Here is a 16275-nt window from a genome sequence, read left to right on the forward strand (position 1 = left end):
ATGGTTCAGGCCCACATACAAGGTTTCCATTCTCCGGGCACATCAAACAAACATACTTATTAGTTTAGGCAACAAATGAAAATAGGGTCTTAAAAGGTAATGCTTTTGTTTTACGGACTGATTTTACAACTTGATTATTGTCAGTATCAGAGTTCGAATCTTCAGTACAAACAGCAGTTTATAAAAATATATTTAATGTATCAACGCAAATTAAAGACTAATACAAATAAATAACTGTGCAGCAAGTATTTATTCTGGGTCATTTACTTTCTTTGACCTTTCTGTTTTCATTTGCAAGTTCATCTAAATATTTAAAAAAATTTTACAAACATATGTAAATATGAATATGTAATATTGTCACCAGATAGACTTCTTGCTTCAACAGTTGGCTTGTTTGTTTCAGATAAAGGAAAACATTTCTGGCATTGTATGTTGATAAAATCTTGCGTTCCAAATAAAGGTCTTTTAGATAATTTTCTTTTTTGTCTTTTTTTTCAGTCCTTGTTGTCGAAAAAATTAAACAAAATTAATATTGTGCTCGCCTTGTATACGAGAAGTCTCAGATTCAAATCGTAAATAAAGACCCTCAATCATTGCTATGGGTTTGAATTCCCACACAGAATAGTTAAATTAATGGAACATAAGGTAATTAAACGATCAGCCCCAGCAAACACAAGACGTCAGGGGGACGTCCGCTTGACGTCCTATAATGGTCGGTCGGTCAAATGACCAAAACGCAACTTAAATGTGACAGTCAAAAGTCTGACCTTGCTGCGACGTCAAAATCTGACCTCAAAAAGACGTTCCTTAGACGTCCGATTCTTACAAATCTATATAGAATTTGCCATGCGGATTAATTAAGCCGCATATATATAACCTTGAGGTAGTATAGAACAAATCTTTAAAGATTTTAGTTTAAATTTAATTATCACTTTTAGTTAAAAGGGCTTTATCAAAGACCAATCCATCCTAGGTTTATAAGGTTTGTTTGTGTGTTTGTGATTTTTGTTCGGATTCCATTATTCAGATTTGTAGTAAATGTTTAGTCCCTTACTTGTGCAAGGAAGAAACCTCTCTTGATTTTTTTTAAAATCGATATAATTATATTGATTTTTAAAAAATCATGGGAGGCTTCTTCTTTGGCAAAGAAGAATTATAAATGTTTAGTTAAATTTTGTTGTTTAGTTCCAATTAATGTTTAGTTCTGTACTTGTGCAAAGACTTTGCGCAAGTAAGGCCTTACTTAAGGAACTAAACATTAATTGGAACTAAACAACTAAACATTTATAATAAGGAAATAACTTATTGGAGAATTTGTTTTCATTGCTCTTTTGATTTTTAGTTTTAAAGAATGGCACAATGTATGAAGCAGTATAGAAAAAGGAAAAAAAAGTTACAAGAAATGTTAGTTTATAGTAGTGATGATGATGCAAATGTGTTTAATGAAAAAATATCTTCTTTAAATCCAATACTGTGCTCTTCAAAAAACAAACTTAGTTTTGATGAAATTAAAAACACTACTTATAAAGACGATGACCCAATTAGATCTTCTGATGAGAGTTCCTTATCAAATTCTGATATAGTTGAAAGTAAATCATTGTCATTAAAGGAGAAACTTGCTATATGTGCAATTAAGCATCAATGGTCCTCTGCATCAATAAATGAGATTTTGGAGATTTTACAAGGTGAAGGCTTGCAGGTTCCCAAAGATTACCGGACATTGCTGCACACACCTCGTCAAACATCTGTTGTTTCAAAATGTGGAGGAGATTATCAATTTTGGTTTGAGAAATGGAATTTTGAAAGTTCTTTCTCAAATTCCAGAGTGCACTGAAATTAAATTGAATGTTAATGTTGATGGACTTCCATTGTTTAAATCTTCAAATTGCCAATTATGGCCAATATTATGCCAGTTTTCTACTAGTGATATATTCATTTGTTCAATGTTTTGTGGTGTCAGTAAGCCCAATTCTTTAAATAATTTTTTGTATGATTTTTTGAATGACTATAAAGACTTGCATACCAATGGATTAATCTTCAATAAAAAAAAATAATTTGTTTCCATAAGTTCTTTTCTCTGTGATGCTCCAGCCAGAGCTTTTATGAAGTCAATTGTGCTTCACTCAGGATTCAACTCATGCGAGCGATGTGAAATTGTTGGTACATATGTCAATGGCCGTGTAGTATTTCTTCCAGAAGAAAATATGGTTAAAAGAGATGAATTGGTTTTTAATAACTTCGGCTATCCCAATCATCAAAAAGATCAAACACCTTTAGTAGAGGCTGGAATTTCATGCATCAAAGCATTTGTTTTAGACTATATGCACTTAGTTTGTCTCGGTGTTGTGAGGAGATTAATTAGATTTTTGAAAAGTGGAAAAAAAGGACGCATTTCCATGCAGCAAAGGACTCACTTATCGAACCTGCATGGTGCTTTAAATGGGTGTTTGCCTACTGAATTTGCAAGGCAACCAAGGCAAGTAAATGATGTTGACAGATGGAAAGCTACAGAGTTTCGCTTCTTTTTGTTGTACACCGGACCTGTAGTTTTAAAAAGAGTTTTGTCAAATGAACAGTATAAACATTTTCTCTCATTAAGCATTGCCATTTCCATTTTACTTACAGATAACATTGATATACGTTCTCAGTATATCAACTATGCTAGAGAGCTAATAAATTATTTTGTTAGCAAATCACCAAGTTTGTATGGTGAATGTTTTGTTGTGTATAATGTACATAATTTATTACATTTAGTGGAAGATGTTGAACATCACAAGTGCTCTTTAAATGATATTTGTTGCTTCCCATACGAGAATCACATGCAACGACTTAAAAAAGAAGTACGCAATGCAAAAAGCCCTATCATACAAGTATGTAAGCGGGAACACGAGTATGACAATGTACTCATGTCTTTACCAAAAAAAAAAAATGTAAATAAGATTTCCCCTAACTTAAAAGATGGATGTTTTATGTTACAAAATGGAGATGTGGCAATTGTTGACAGAATTGTACAAGATAAAATACAGTGTAAAGTGTTCAAACCCTGTAACATGCAAAATGTTTATATAGAACCTGCAGAGTCGAAGTTATTCAACATATACTTAATTAATGACTTAAACAAGAACTATAAATCTAAAGTTTTAGAAAGAAAGAATTTGATAAATAAATGTGTTTGTATTCCTGAACAGCGTGGGCATGCTATTTTTCCACTCTTGCATCGATTCTAGATTATGCACATTTATTTTATTTGTGTATCTATTTGCCTGTATTATTACTTTTAAATTTTTTTTAAATTTTGGATTATGAAAGTATTTAAAAATTTCTTATTTAATAATTGTTTATTCTGATTTTTATCTTCTTGGATTTTATTTTAGACATGTACTGATAGAATAATCTGATAATCTCTAAAATGTATAAATTGCTATATAAAAATGTATCTGATATATTATGCATATGCATGGCTTTTTGCATTTAAAATTTTAGCAAGGAATTTAAGTCTAAGTATAAGTTTTGATTATGAATGGTATTTAATATTTTTTTAGTCTCTATATTTAGATAACATAAGAAGCAAACAGTTAGTTTGATGTCACACTAATAATTTGTTTCAGTAAATTTATTGGTTTTAATGTTGCTGAATATTGTGGCTAGATATTTGATAGTTATATAAATAACTATAACATAATATCTGGCCCTACATTATATTTCCTTTACCTTTTTTATTGTTGTGACACAACAGACGTTTTATATCAGAGTTTTTCTTCTCAGTCTTTTCTCTTCAGTTGTTTCTTCTCAGTCCTAAAAGCATTATTTTGTCATGGCTAAGGAGCTTCACCTGGCCCCAACGGGCCCCTGCAGTTCAGGAATTATATATTTAGCTTTGATTTAACTAGTATGAGCCAAGCTGAAGAGTTTAAATGGACAAGAGCAGTTTGGATGGAAGGGGACAAGGAGGAGGAAGGTACTATCCTTACTAAATGGGTTCAGGGTGAAATTGTTAGATGGCCTGTTAAAATTAATGCATTAAGAGCTTTATCAGAAGGTAGATCCCCTAACAAAAATTGGTTGAAATTTGATCTTGTTAAACTAAAATGTAGTTCAAGTAAGACTCATATTCTATGTTTTAATTGTATTTGATAAGATTTATATTGTACTTATTTTTTGAGAAGACATTTAATTTAGCAGTATTTAATTTAATTTTTTTTGTTTCCTAAGCTTTGCAAATTAAATGTAAAAAATGATGTATTACTTTTTTGATGATATTATTTCATTTTTCTTTTAAGATGATCGTCATACTTGTGAAGATTTCAACTTTACTACCACAGATGCAGATGATAGTAACTCACCTCCAAAATATAAACATGGTAAATTTGTATTTTTGTGACTTATGAACTGTAGTTTAGGATAACTGAAACAAGTTGAATACTTTTCTTTTTTTCTTCTCAAATAATTAGGTATTCTATAAGAGCCTTATTAAATTACATTGTGAATTGAGTTTCTAAAATCATTAAATTAAAATTGATAATTATCAAAGAACTTCTAGTTCTAATGTTAACAGTTAAGTACATCTAGTTCCCAAAAAGTTTAAGAGAAAATCTAGGTGGCTATTTTGAAAAAAAAAATTGTCTTGTCCAAAAAATTCAAATTTTGCTGTTTTTGGTATTTATTTTAGCAATAAAACTGTTATGTTGATGTGTTTTTGTGTATTTATCTTAACAGTTAATTTTTTATTTTACTATTCTTTTTTTTTTTTTTGTATGTAAGTATACAAATTGAATTATTACAATCTCTAATTTTAGAGCCTAATAAAGTTACTGGTTGTAAATATAAAATAAAAATACCATCTCTTCCACATTCATCAGTTAAAAGAAGGAACAGCCATAAAGGTAAAAATAAACATTATTTTATTTCTACTTACTTCATTTTAGCTGCATACAAATCTGCATACAAATTCTTATCAAAAAATGCATATAGATGCATTTTTTGAGAAGAATTTTTCTGAAATGTATATCATTATTCATTTTTTTTTAAAATGTATTCATGACATTAAAAAAAAAGTTACTAAACAAATGCAAGGATGCAACGTGTATTACTTTGTTGATGCTATGTTTACTTAGTTTTTATATCAGATGACCTCCATACTTGTGAGAATTTATTTTTACTTTCACAGATGATTGTAACTCACCTACAAATAACAAAGAAGGTAAATGTTTTGTTTTTTTTTACTTTTAAAATATAGTACAGGATGGCTGATACGAGTTACTATTTTAATAAGCAATACTATTTTTAAAAATTATAATAAATATTTGTTGCAAAAAAGTCTTTATAAATTAAGTTTTCAGCAGAGTTTTAATAAAGGAAGTATCAAATAAAAAACAACAAATGTTTACACTTTAATAAATTTAGTTACCATATAGTTTACAAGAGAATATTTTTATAGGAAGCAGTTTTTAGAAAACAATTGAATTATCAGAAAATTTTAAATCATGCTAAGTTATGTGTTTGGTACATTTTCATGTATTTGGCCTGGTTAATTACTTTCTTTAGTTTTAGAACCTAAAGTGCCTGGTCATAAAAGTTACATTACAACGCCACCTCCACCACATTTACCAGATAAAAGAAAAACTAGCAGAAAAGGTAAAGAAACAAAACTTTTTTATTTTAACTTATTTAATTTCTGCTCTAATCTACAGGATATTTATATCATTTCATTGATATATTGGAGTAATGATAAGTAATATGTAAATACTAATAAAAATATCTTTTTATATTTTTAGTTCCAGATATCGATTATTTATTATTGTTTTTTATAATTAACAGTTTATGGTAATAAATTCCTTTAATAATAAACAAAAGTCATTAATGATATATTTACTGATAGAGTTCAACATTCCTAAATCCAGTTCCCCAGATATAAGCAAAAGGAAGTTGATAGTGGAGGATCCTAAATGCAGTTCCCCAGATAAAAAGAAAAGGAAGTTGGTATTAGAGGATGCTTTAATTCGTAGATCACATCAATTACGTATGTTTTGCGTAGAGCACATTTTATTAGTATACTTTCCATCTTTGATTATTTCTAAATATGTCGTTTAAACTTGTTTTATGCTAGTTTTTGTGCTAAATTTTTTTTCATATGACAATTTTGATAACTTTCGAAGTACATCTTGAATCTTTTGAGCCCAATTTAAGTAATATTATATAAAGTTGACTTTAAAAATCCATATCATCAAATATTTTTAGCATCACCAGTGGATTTCAGTAGTAGAAGTAGCCCTAAACTGTTGTCACCTGTAAGGAATCAGGTCCTTTTGAATAATAATACAGATACTATGAGTATATCTGTTGCATCATTTCAAAGTAAGTATGTTTTTTGTTTGGATCTTTTTTTCTAATGAAGTTTCTCTAAATAATTATGTGAAATGGTTGACATTAATCAACATGGATACTATTTAACAATAATAATTTGGAATCTCAAAGTAGGCTAAACAAGTTATTATATTTTAGGATTCCAATCAAAAGTTTTTGAGAACTTTATCGTTTTAAAAGAAATGATTAAGTCACTTAGTCAGCGATATGAAAAGGATGATTCACCTTTCTTTATTGAACAATTTACTGAAATCGAAAAATTTAAAGAGTTTGATGAAACTCTAAGTGAAAATGATAAAAAAATGTGCTTTGTGAGTTTCAATTTTGTTTCAGAAAATCATTTTTATTGCTTTTCATTTAAATACTATGTCCACAAATTTGAAAATTGTCTTTTTTTTAAAATCCCAGAGCAACTAAATAATTAGAACTGTTCGTGACCTGAGTACTTATTTATTCTAACTCCCTTTTAAAATGTTAAAAGAATGTTTCAAAGTTAATATCTGAAAGATAAAATAAAATAGTTTTTTAACTTTTTTTTATTTTAAATAGTTTTTTTGCTTATAAATATTTAGTAAATTTGTATTTATTTTCAAATAACATTTTAGATAGTTATTATTAAAGTTTCAAATGTATTGCTACCTTTAGAAGGTCATTTAATATTTTCTCCCAACATTTAAAAATAAAGTTAGAATAAATAAGCACTCGGGCTGCGTGTTATTTGCAGATAAATTTATAAACACTAAGAAACTTCTACTTTGTTTTTGTTTAGCTTAGTCGCTTTGAAAACTGTGGGGGAGCAACATGCCATGAATATGTTAGGAATATTATGAACAAGTAAGTTGGTTACAGATATCTTATTTTTGATTTTTTTCATATATTTAAAAAATATAGTTTTTGCCATATAGAAATGATTGATAATTATTATTGTATTACCATATAATATTACCATGGCCCCCACAAGAATCATTAATTGTACCTTTAGTCTGGGGAAATTTATAAAAGAAAATATTAAAATATCTTTATTTTGGGCCCTGGAAATCTTCCCCATTTTTGATGATTGTTTTTTTAAGTTCATTTGTTTGAGGTAATAAATCACATGTGTTACTTTTGAGGGTTATGTCAAATGGCGTCATGAGCGAATACAATTTGAATGGGAAGTTGAATAAGCTGTCTTTTCGAAAAACAAATACAATGAAGTTAATAGTTGGTAAGTTATTTTTATTTATGTCAAAACTAGATTATTTATTACTAAGTTAAATTATTAATACAAATTGCACAACACTTTTTTAGTTCAATTCTAAAATATGGAAAATAATGCATTGTGTAAATTTGACGCAGCAGACAGAGGTAGGTAAATAGATAGATTTATTTTTATTTAGCCATTTTACAATAAAAAAATATTTCTTTTTAATTTTAGAAAAAACAGTATTAGTTAAAATTAGAAAAATATACAGGGTGTCTGCTGGTTTTTGAGTGGACATCCGATTTAAGATTATATATAAAATGGTCGTAGGAGACAATCACTCATATAGGTAATAGCTGCATAATGGCAATTCAGTTTGTCTAAATTTGATTCCAAATGGCGAGCTTTGTGGCTAAAGCCTAGACGTATAACAAACTTGGAAATAATTCTTTATGCCAACTAGTTTTAAGATATATAAAAACAGGTTATAAAATTATTATTTAAAAAAAAGTTTAATTTTTTTTTTTCTTTTTTTAGCAACTGTTGCGAAGTCGAAAAAATATACAGAAAAAGATGTCGAAAATAGCATTGGTGTTATTTTGAAACACGCTCCTTTGCGAAAAGGTGGTAAGAAAAATCTACGAAATGAAAACAATTAAAGATCAAGAAATGAACCTTTATGTTCTTTTATAATAAAGGTTTTTTTTGTTGAAATAGAATTTTTATCTTTATTCTTGTCTTTTATTTCCCTGAAATTGGATCTTTCTGAGATAAAATAATCACTCCATGCAATGCTAGTATAAATTTTTTTTTACAACATATTAGACAAAAAGCAGTTTGTTTGCTTCTTTTAAATAAAAACATTAATGTTATTTAAGTTAATTTTCACATCTACATCTAGACGGTCGGTTTATAGTCACAAACGCGACGTCATTACGACGTCTTTAATTGACGTCAAGCGGGATTACACTTTGCGACTATAAACAGACCGTCAGAGTAGGACGTCCTCGCGACGTCCTTCTGACGTTCGTGTGTTTGCTGGGGCTTGTAACAGTTAAAAAAAAAGTAGAACATGTGAAAACAATTTTGATATATGAAGTTCGCTGAAGGAATAATTTGAGAATAGTAACTTGAATCAGTTGTATAACGCAATTTCAATTAAAATTACAACGACTGTCGTAATTAAAACTTGATTTACCCACAAACGATTAAAAATAGGAACTCATAATGTAATCAAATCATCAATCAATCGAATAAGTAAAAAGTTGTCGAGGCAGAAATTTTTCGTTCGCTAAATTGGTTGTGATAAGAAAATTTTTTGCTACGCGCCAAAAAAGTATTATAAATGACTATATATATATATATATATATACCCTTATTATATTTATGTCCCTCCTTAGTTTTTAAATAATAAAAACATTTATACATAAAACCTTCAAAAAAACTACTTATAAATTTGCTTTTCAAAGAATCTCTTCTTCCGCAATGGGTGTCTCCCAGTGTTACTGCGTCTTTTCCTTACTACTAAGTTTAGACTATTTTTAAATTGGTTTAAGAAAGAAAACCGAGAACCCCACCCAAAAATCTCCCTGACAAAATATTCCCCGGTGTAAAATCCCCCCCCCCTCCCCCCCCAAAAAAAAGCCAAAACAACTTTTGTTTAAATTAAAAGATTGCCTCCCCAAGTCCTAATCGTCGTTGTTGTGTGTACTATTTCGTGCATGTTCTCCCTAACAGCCAGTCTATATATGTACACTCCGCTGCACTAATTCTAAAAAAATCAGTCGATAAAAAAAGTAAAAAAACAACAAATAAATTTAAAAACTCACACAATAAAAATGGTATCAGGAAAAAAGCTGATACAATGATATCTATCAAAGTATATAAAAAAACTATTTAGGTATTTTTCCTGGGAGGTTTTTTTTCAGGAGGATATTTTTCAGGAGGATATTTTTTTTGATACTATCATTGAAATTTTTCAAAAAGATAACTGTTCCAGCCTAAGACTAGTAAAATATTTTCCATTTTCGGCCAAGAATTTAACTTTTTTCTTAAACCAGGGTCTAAGAATCATTTCAAAGCAAATGCGAATTTGTTCCGGCGCTAGGAATGGTTTGAGTTGTCTATATAATCATGGATCGGAGTCGATTATTGATACTTTAAAGGTGGACAGGGAAAAATTATCTAAATTCATTCAGACCAGTTGTTTCACTGCATTTCGCTCTCTTATAAAATATCCTTTCAAAGAAAATGTAGACCAAAAGTAAATTTACTTACTTTTTAAGTATAGATAGTTTTTAATTGTAACTGAAAATCATTTAAAATGTAAACTTAAGTAATCAAAAGTAATTTTATATAATTTACTTTTAATAGCCATTCCATTTTAGTTATAAAATAACACGTCTACTTAGTAAAACTAATTATATAAGTAATTTTTATTTACATTTGATTGCATGTAACTTTTTTATAAAGTATTTTAAAATGCATTTTCTTTTACAATAACGGTAAGAAAAAATTTTTAAAAAATAAATTCTTTTTAAACGTAAAAGTTACATTTTGAGGTAAAACTATATTATCCCAGCGTGCACAATGACGTCCAAAGGACGTCTATAAGACGTCTGATTTCTCGTCTGTAAGACGTCCTTATTCGGTCTCAGGTGAAAGTCTTGAGGACGTCTTTTTCAGACGTCTTGAAAACGTCTTTTTCAGACGTCCTTAAGACGTCTGAAAAAGACCTCCTATAAACGTCTTTTTACGTCTGTACATCTAATTAGATGTACATCTACTAGTAAAGTCTGTACATCTATTAATAGATGTACAGACTCTAAGATTACTTATCACCTTTACATAGATTCTAAGTATCTATGTAAAGATGTACAGACGTAAAGACTTTCTCAAGAGAAAGTCTTTAGAAAGTCTTTGATATTTTTCCAAGCCCTTTACTTAACAAATTGCATATAGCAATCGAATTTGATATGATTCTATCTAGTCATAGAGAGACATAGAGAGACATAAAGAATTACAAATTTATAAAGGATTATAAATTTAAAAAATACAACATTTAATTATATTAGAATTTAATCATTGTCAATTAATATTGGAGGATTTTCTCTTCAATCGTTCGGAAGAATGTTTTATTATTGTCCCAATAAGGTGCATTGCTTCTGCTTTTGTCACGTTTTTATAAGACTTTAAAACAGCATCTATTAAATAGAATAAGAAAAAATTGATCAACAAAATCAGTGCATCAAAAAAAAATAAAAAATTTTTAAACATGAGTTAATTGAATACAATAATAAGCTAAGATCGATACCGGTGATTGCATTACATAGATTTACAAGCTCTTTAAATATTTTCTTTTTCTTTAAACCATTCATGGTCTGCTTGAAGAAGAGGAATCCATAACATTCGGTATGATATTTAATTCTTTAAAAAAACAATATAAAAAGTAAACTTAAAAAAAAACTAGGGACATCAGGTCCCCAAAAGCTTTACTTTCCTTGATAGTACACAAAAGCATATAGTACTAACCAGCAGTATGACTTAGTTTTCTTTTTAATGAGTTTATCGAAGGAGTTGGTAGATAAACTATTTCATGCACTAAATATATATATATATATATATATATATATATATATATATATATATATATATGAGTTTTTATCTTTTTACTACTAAAAAAAAAAAAAAAAAAGTTATTGAATTTTGGAAATTTTTAACCAATTGGGAATTCTGCGTTATGTGTGTGTGTGTATATATAAGTATATATATATATATATATATATATATATATATATATATATATACACATATATATATATATGCATACATACATATATACATACATACATACATACGCATATATATGTATATATATATGTATATATATGTATATATATGTATATATATATATATATACATATATATACATATATATGTATATATATATGTATATATATATATATATATATATATATATATATATATATATATATATATATATATATATATATATATATTGTTGCACTTTAATTAAAGTATCATGAAAATATTCTTGCACTTAAGTGCAAGAATATTTTTATGAATCCTAATGTACTTTAATAAATCTCAAATGAATAATTCTCACCAGATTTGCTTCTTTTAGTATTTGACTTTGTTTTGTTTTCCATTGACTTTGTAAAAGGTCTAGGTAGGTCAATTTTTTGTGTTATCTTATTTGCTAAATAAAATAAAACAAAATCAGTGAAAAATAGGATAAAGAATAAATATCTTTTATTTCAATAATAAATATATAAAAAATAGTTTTGCTGTTAAATGAAAACTGTGACATAAGCTTTAAACTGTTTTAAGCTTTATGTTACCTGTTGCTTGACTCATTACAGGCTCAGCATCACTGTCATGTTCAGTAGTAGACATTTCTACATCTTTGCACCATTCATAGTCATCTAATGATAATGATAAAATTACAATTGATTTACTATTTTTGAAATTAGCTACATTTATGTTAAACTGTGAAATAACTACAAAGCAATGGCTTTAATTATTCAAAATAGTTAGGAAGTCTTATTTACTAGTAAACTATCCTACCTGCAGTGAATTTAACTTTGACTAACTTATATGAAGGCCAGGTTTCATCTAACTCATCCAAGTTCTTAGCACTTCGTTCTACATACGCACCTTCAGGCCAAAATACTCTGTCATCTTTTATCCAATGACTAGGTACAACAGCATCTACCACTTTTTTGTTTTTCTCCACAAGAGAAACCAAAGAATAAGACATTTTGATTAGAAATCTAAAATATAAAGACAATCATATTTCAATATGATAAATTATTAAATAAAAATAAAATAACTCAAAAAGCAATAATTTATTTATATAAATAAATTAAGAATTACAATTGATTAAAATGAAAAGATAAATGACTTTTTAAATTTATTAATAAATTAAAATGAAGCTTACTTTTCCTAAAAGAACCAATATCTTCAAAACTGAGTGAAAAGATTATTTAAAAATGCATTTTTATACCAGTAAAAAATCAGACAGATAAATTTTAACTATTTGTCAATTACTTTATTATTGTAATTAAAAAATAGATGTTAGATATAACAGGAAACGATTGTTATACTTAAAAGAAAAATTATATAAAATTTATACAGAAAATGATGCTTGTAGACTTAATTAAAAGTTAAATTAAACAAATTAGTATTTATTGAAAAGCTCTCCATTATTCATTAAAAGCTCACAATTAATCATTAAAAAAATTTAAAATTCTAAAAAAGAAATATGAATTTAAAAAAATTAGCAATTAACATTCTTTCATAAAAACAGCATTAAAGTAATTTGAAAATCATCATGCACTTACTATCAACTATTATTTATTTATACAACATAATATTATATAACAAAAAAAAAAAAAAATTACAATGAAATTATTTTTTAAGCTATGTTGTTAAAAATTATAGAGATATTATATATAACTATTTTAAAAGTTATAATAAAACATAATGATAATAAAAATATTAAAAATTAAAAAAACATATATTTATCATAAAAATAACTAATTTTTAACGCAATAATTTATTTAATAAATGTGCACATTTTTTATTTTATACAAGAAAGCAAAGTTAACTTAAATTCTTTAAAATCACATACATAGTTGGCTTACCACATCACATCATTAAGTAAAGTACATAGAACAACCCCATCATTGACTGGTAGACATGCAACCTTTCTTTTAATATCTACCTTATTTACAGTTTTTCTTTTGCCAATGTTAGACTTACATAAAAAATAAATTCCGACCATCTTTGAATCAAATGGATCAGGAAAGTAATTTCTTAATAGACTCTTGTGGAACATTTTACAAATAAAAGTAGTCATATCTAAAATACTTGTAATAAAAACAATTTTTCCGGAATGGAGAAGAAAACAATTGTCTTTTTCATTTGTATAAATTTTGTTCTTGATATCCTTTGAAAAGTTTATTGAATTATTTATTTCAAACTCATGAATATGTTTCACAACTTGAGATATAGGATTATTTGCTTGACGAATAAACCTTTTTAACGACTTTAAATAATTTTCAAAAGGAAAGCAAGAAATTTGATCTAAATTACATCCAAAGTTTGAAACATCGTTATGCAAGTGAATAAGACAGTGTACATTATATGAACAAAAAGAATCGCTATACAACTCCCTACTACTTGCAACAAAATAGACCAGTAATTTATGAGCATATTCCAAATAGTCATTTCTGTAATCTTGATTTTCCTCAAGCATAATTCTTATTGCAACAGATAAAGATAAAAAATTAATATAAATTGGTGAACTAACAGTTCCTTTAAGGGCTATTATTCCAGTATATGTCAAGAACTGTCTAAACTCAGTTGCCTTCCATCTTCGTAGATCGCTTAGCCCACGTGGCTGGCGTGCAAATTCTGAAGGCATTTTTCCATAATGCAATAAAATAGTGTCAGAGACTACATTTAACTGATTAGATGATATGCGACAACAACGAGGGCCTTCTTTTAAGTATAGAAGCAATCTTTTAACAACTCCTAAGCAAACTAAATGCATATAGTCCAAACAAAAATCTTTAATGCATTGAACACTGGAGTGGATTAAAGGACTAACAAGTAACTGATGTCCTGTATAAGCTATCTGCTTAAAATCCTGGTCTATTCTTGGTTCACAGTCAAGATCATGAAAAACTATTCGATTTTCTATATTTACTCCATGAACTTTACATCTTTCACATGCATCATAACCAGTATGACCCTTAATTCCCTTTAAAAACTGACGTGCTGGAGCATCACAAATAAATCCTTTAATATTTACATGAAATTTTTTGCCATTATAGTGTAAACCAAAAACCTCCAAATTACGATACTCGTCTAAAAAATCTTTTAAAAATTCCTCACAACTGTCAGGTTTGGAACTACCACAGTAAAGAGCTACAACAAATGGACCTGCAAGTTGAAACGATGCAAGAATAGGCCAAAGTTGAGTGTTTGATGATTTGAACAATGGTATACCATCTACGTTAATCAATAGATTAATTGTCTTCAAAGAATTAATATCATGAGATGAAAACTCTTCTAACTTACTTTTTATTGAACTTTTTAAACCTATGTAAAAATAATCACCACCACATTTTTGTTTTAGAGGAACTTTTCTTGGTGTGCTTAATAAGGTTCTTGAATCTTTAGGCAATTCTTTGTGACCATGATTTCTTAATATAAGCAAGATATGATTTGTTGCTGCCATTGTAAGGTGATGTTCACATGCCCAAGATGAAAGTTCAGAGGCCAAGTTATCTTTATTGTGTACATCACCGTTTTCTGAGATATAAATGCTATTTACATCGCTAAAAATGGAAGATGAGGGTGAAACCTCGCCATTTAAATCCAGTCTTCCTTTAACTATTTCAACTTCTTCTTCAACTATTTCAACTTCTTCTTTATCGGATGGTGAATCCAATAAAATGGTCTCTTCACAAGAGTCGTGACAATAATTAAGAACTTCCAACTGGGTTTCATAGTTTCTTCGCCAGAGTCTTAAATAGTTTGCGTTAGACATTTCAGATATAAATTTTTATTATCTAAATAGATCATTATTAAAATAAACATTAAACTTATATAAGACTTATTTAACTGATTAAGATAATTAATAATAACTAGGTTAATCAAGTTTTAAAATACTCCGAAAAATGTAAAAAATTAGAAAATGACTTAAAACGATAAATAACCCCCAAAAAAAGAAATTTAAATGACGACCAGCTCGAGCGAACATTTTTAATTAACTGAGTTAGCGCATTAATGCGTTAACTCAGTTACGTACGTAATTAATTTATACGTATAAATTTACACGTTTTTAAAGACGTCTCAAAGACGTCAATAGGACGTCTTAACAAAGACTTCCTGTGAGGACGTCTTTGGGACGTCATAATTTGGTCGGAGACGTCGCGACCTAATTAAGACGTCCATAGGACGTCACTTTGACGTCTGTGCACGCTGGGATGTAATGCAATTTTAAAAAAGTAACTAACTTTTAAATGTAAAAGTAAATTACTTTTCCATGTACCTCCATGTAATTTTTCATGTAAATGTAAATTACTTTCTTATATAATCTACTTTTATAAAACTTACATTTAAAAGTAAATTCACCTTTCTTTACAAAATAAAGTTTGTTTTAGAAAAGTAAATTACTTTTAGAAGTAAATTCAAACTTTTTTTGAATGTTTAACCCCTGGTGACAAAAATTTGGCACAAAATAAACACAGACAGTAATAGTACAACTAAAAGTTTAATGATCAAAAAATATTGTACAGAATATTAAACAATATATATATATATTTTTTTCGGGACTGCAATAATGATTTCTCGCCATTACGACGTACGGCATCAACTTTTTTGTATACATGTTCACACATGCCTTGTACAAGATTTTTTTAATTTTTTTTTAAACAAGAATGGATTTTTTTTGCAGCTGATCTTCACTTTCAGCTTCCCAATTGTTTTCATACACGTAGCCTTTAAGGATTGACCAGATATCTTCAATTAGTCGTAATTCTGGGACACATGCTGGATTATCAAATTTTGTTACATAACGATATTTTTCTCATCGAGGTAATTGGTCACACTTCTAGCATAATGTGAAGAGGCCAAGTCAGGCCAGAATACATAATTACCATCACTGTGATGTTTGTTGATAAAAGGAATCAATCGTT

General features: G+C 28.0%; 2 protein-coding genes and 2 pseudogenes across 4 annotated transcripts; 2 read left to right on the top strand and 2 right to left on the bottom strand.

Moving 5' to 3' along the window:
• Window positions 1-668: 668 nt before the first annotated feature.
• The window catches only part of LOC149881747 (uncharacterized), a 290985-nt pseudogene continuing 275378 nt past the window's right edge, over window positions 669-16275 (top strand).
• On the top strand, window positions 2478-8277 carry LOC149881748 (uncharacterized; annotated as a pseudogene). Its single transcript, XR_016444778.1, has 11 exons — window positions 2478-4099; window positions 4281-4361; window positions 4797-4883; window positions 5127-5200; window positions 5545-5634; window positions 5879-6019; window positions 6238-6354; window positions 6502-6674; window positions 7133-7197; window positions 7476-7570; window positions 8084-8277. The product of XR_016444778.1 is annotated as an uncharacterized LOC149881748 (transcript).
• On the bottom strand, window positions 10607-12326 carry LOC145189491 (uncharacterized). Its single transcript, XM_090065971.1, has 6 exons — window positions 12134-12326; window positions 11908-11991; window positions 11673-11765; window positions 11078-11146; window positions 10860-10972; window positions 10607-10749 (listed from the first exon to the last, which is right to left on the bottom strand). The coding sequence occupies exons 1-5, from the start codon at window positions 12324-12326 to the stop codon at window positions 10920-10922; spliced, it is 492 nt and encodes a 163-aa protein (XP_089922097.1). The 3' UTR covers window positions 10607-10749; window positions 10860-10919.
• LOC149881749 (uncharacterized) lies at window positions 12204-15250 on the bottom strand. Of its 2 annotated transcripts, XM_090065959.1 has the most exons (3): window positions 13213-15171; window positions 12507-12535; window positions 12204-12339 (listed from the first exon to the last, which is right to left on the bottom strand). In XM_090065959.1, exons 1-3 carry the CDS (start codon window positions 15123-15125, stop codon window positions 12332-12334), a joined length of 1950 nt encoding a protein of 649 aa, XP_089922085.1. In that variant the 5' UTR covers window positions 15126-15171; the 3' UTR covers window positions 12204-12331. The 2 variants fall into 2 exon arrangements, with proteins under 2 accessions (XP_089922085.1, XP_089922086.1); XM_090065960.1 differs by lacking the exon at window positions 12507-12535 and having other exon boundaries at window positions 12233-12339; window positions 13213-15250.

The sequence above is a fragment of the Hydra viridissima genome, unplaced genomic scaffold (genome assembly GCF_058129835.1).
Source record: "Hydra viridissima isolate aposymbiotic clone 2 unplaced genomic scaffold, HvirCarnegie_v1 scaffold_11, whole genome shotgun sequence".
In the NCBI taxonomy this organism is placed as follows: domain Eukaryota; kingdom Metazoa; phylum Cnidaria; class Hydrozoa; order Anthoathecata; family Hydridae; genus Hydra; species Hydra viridissima.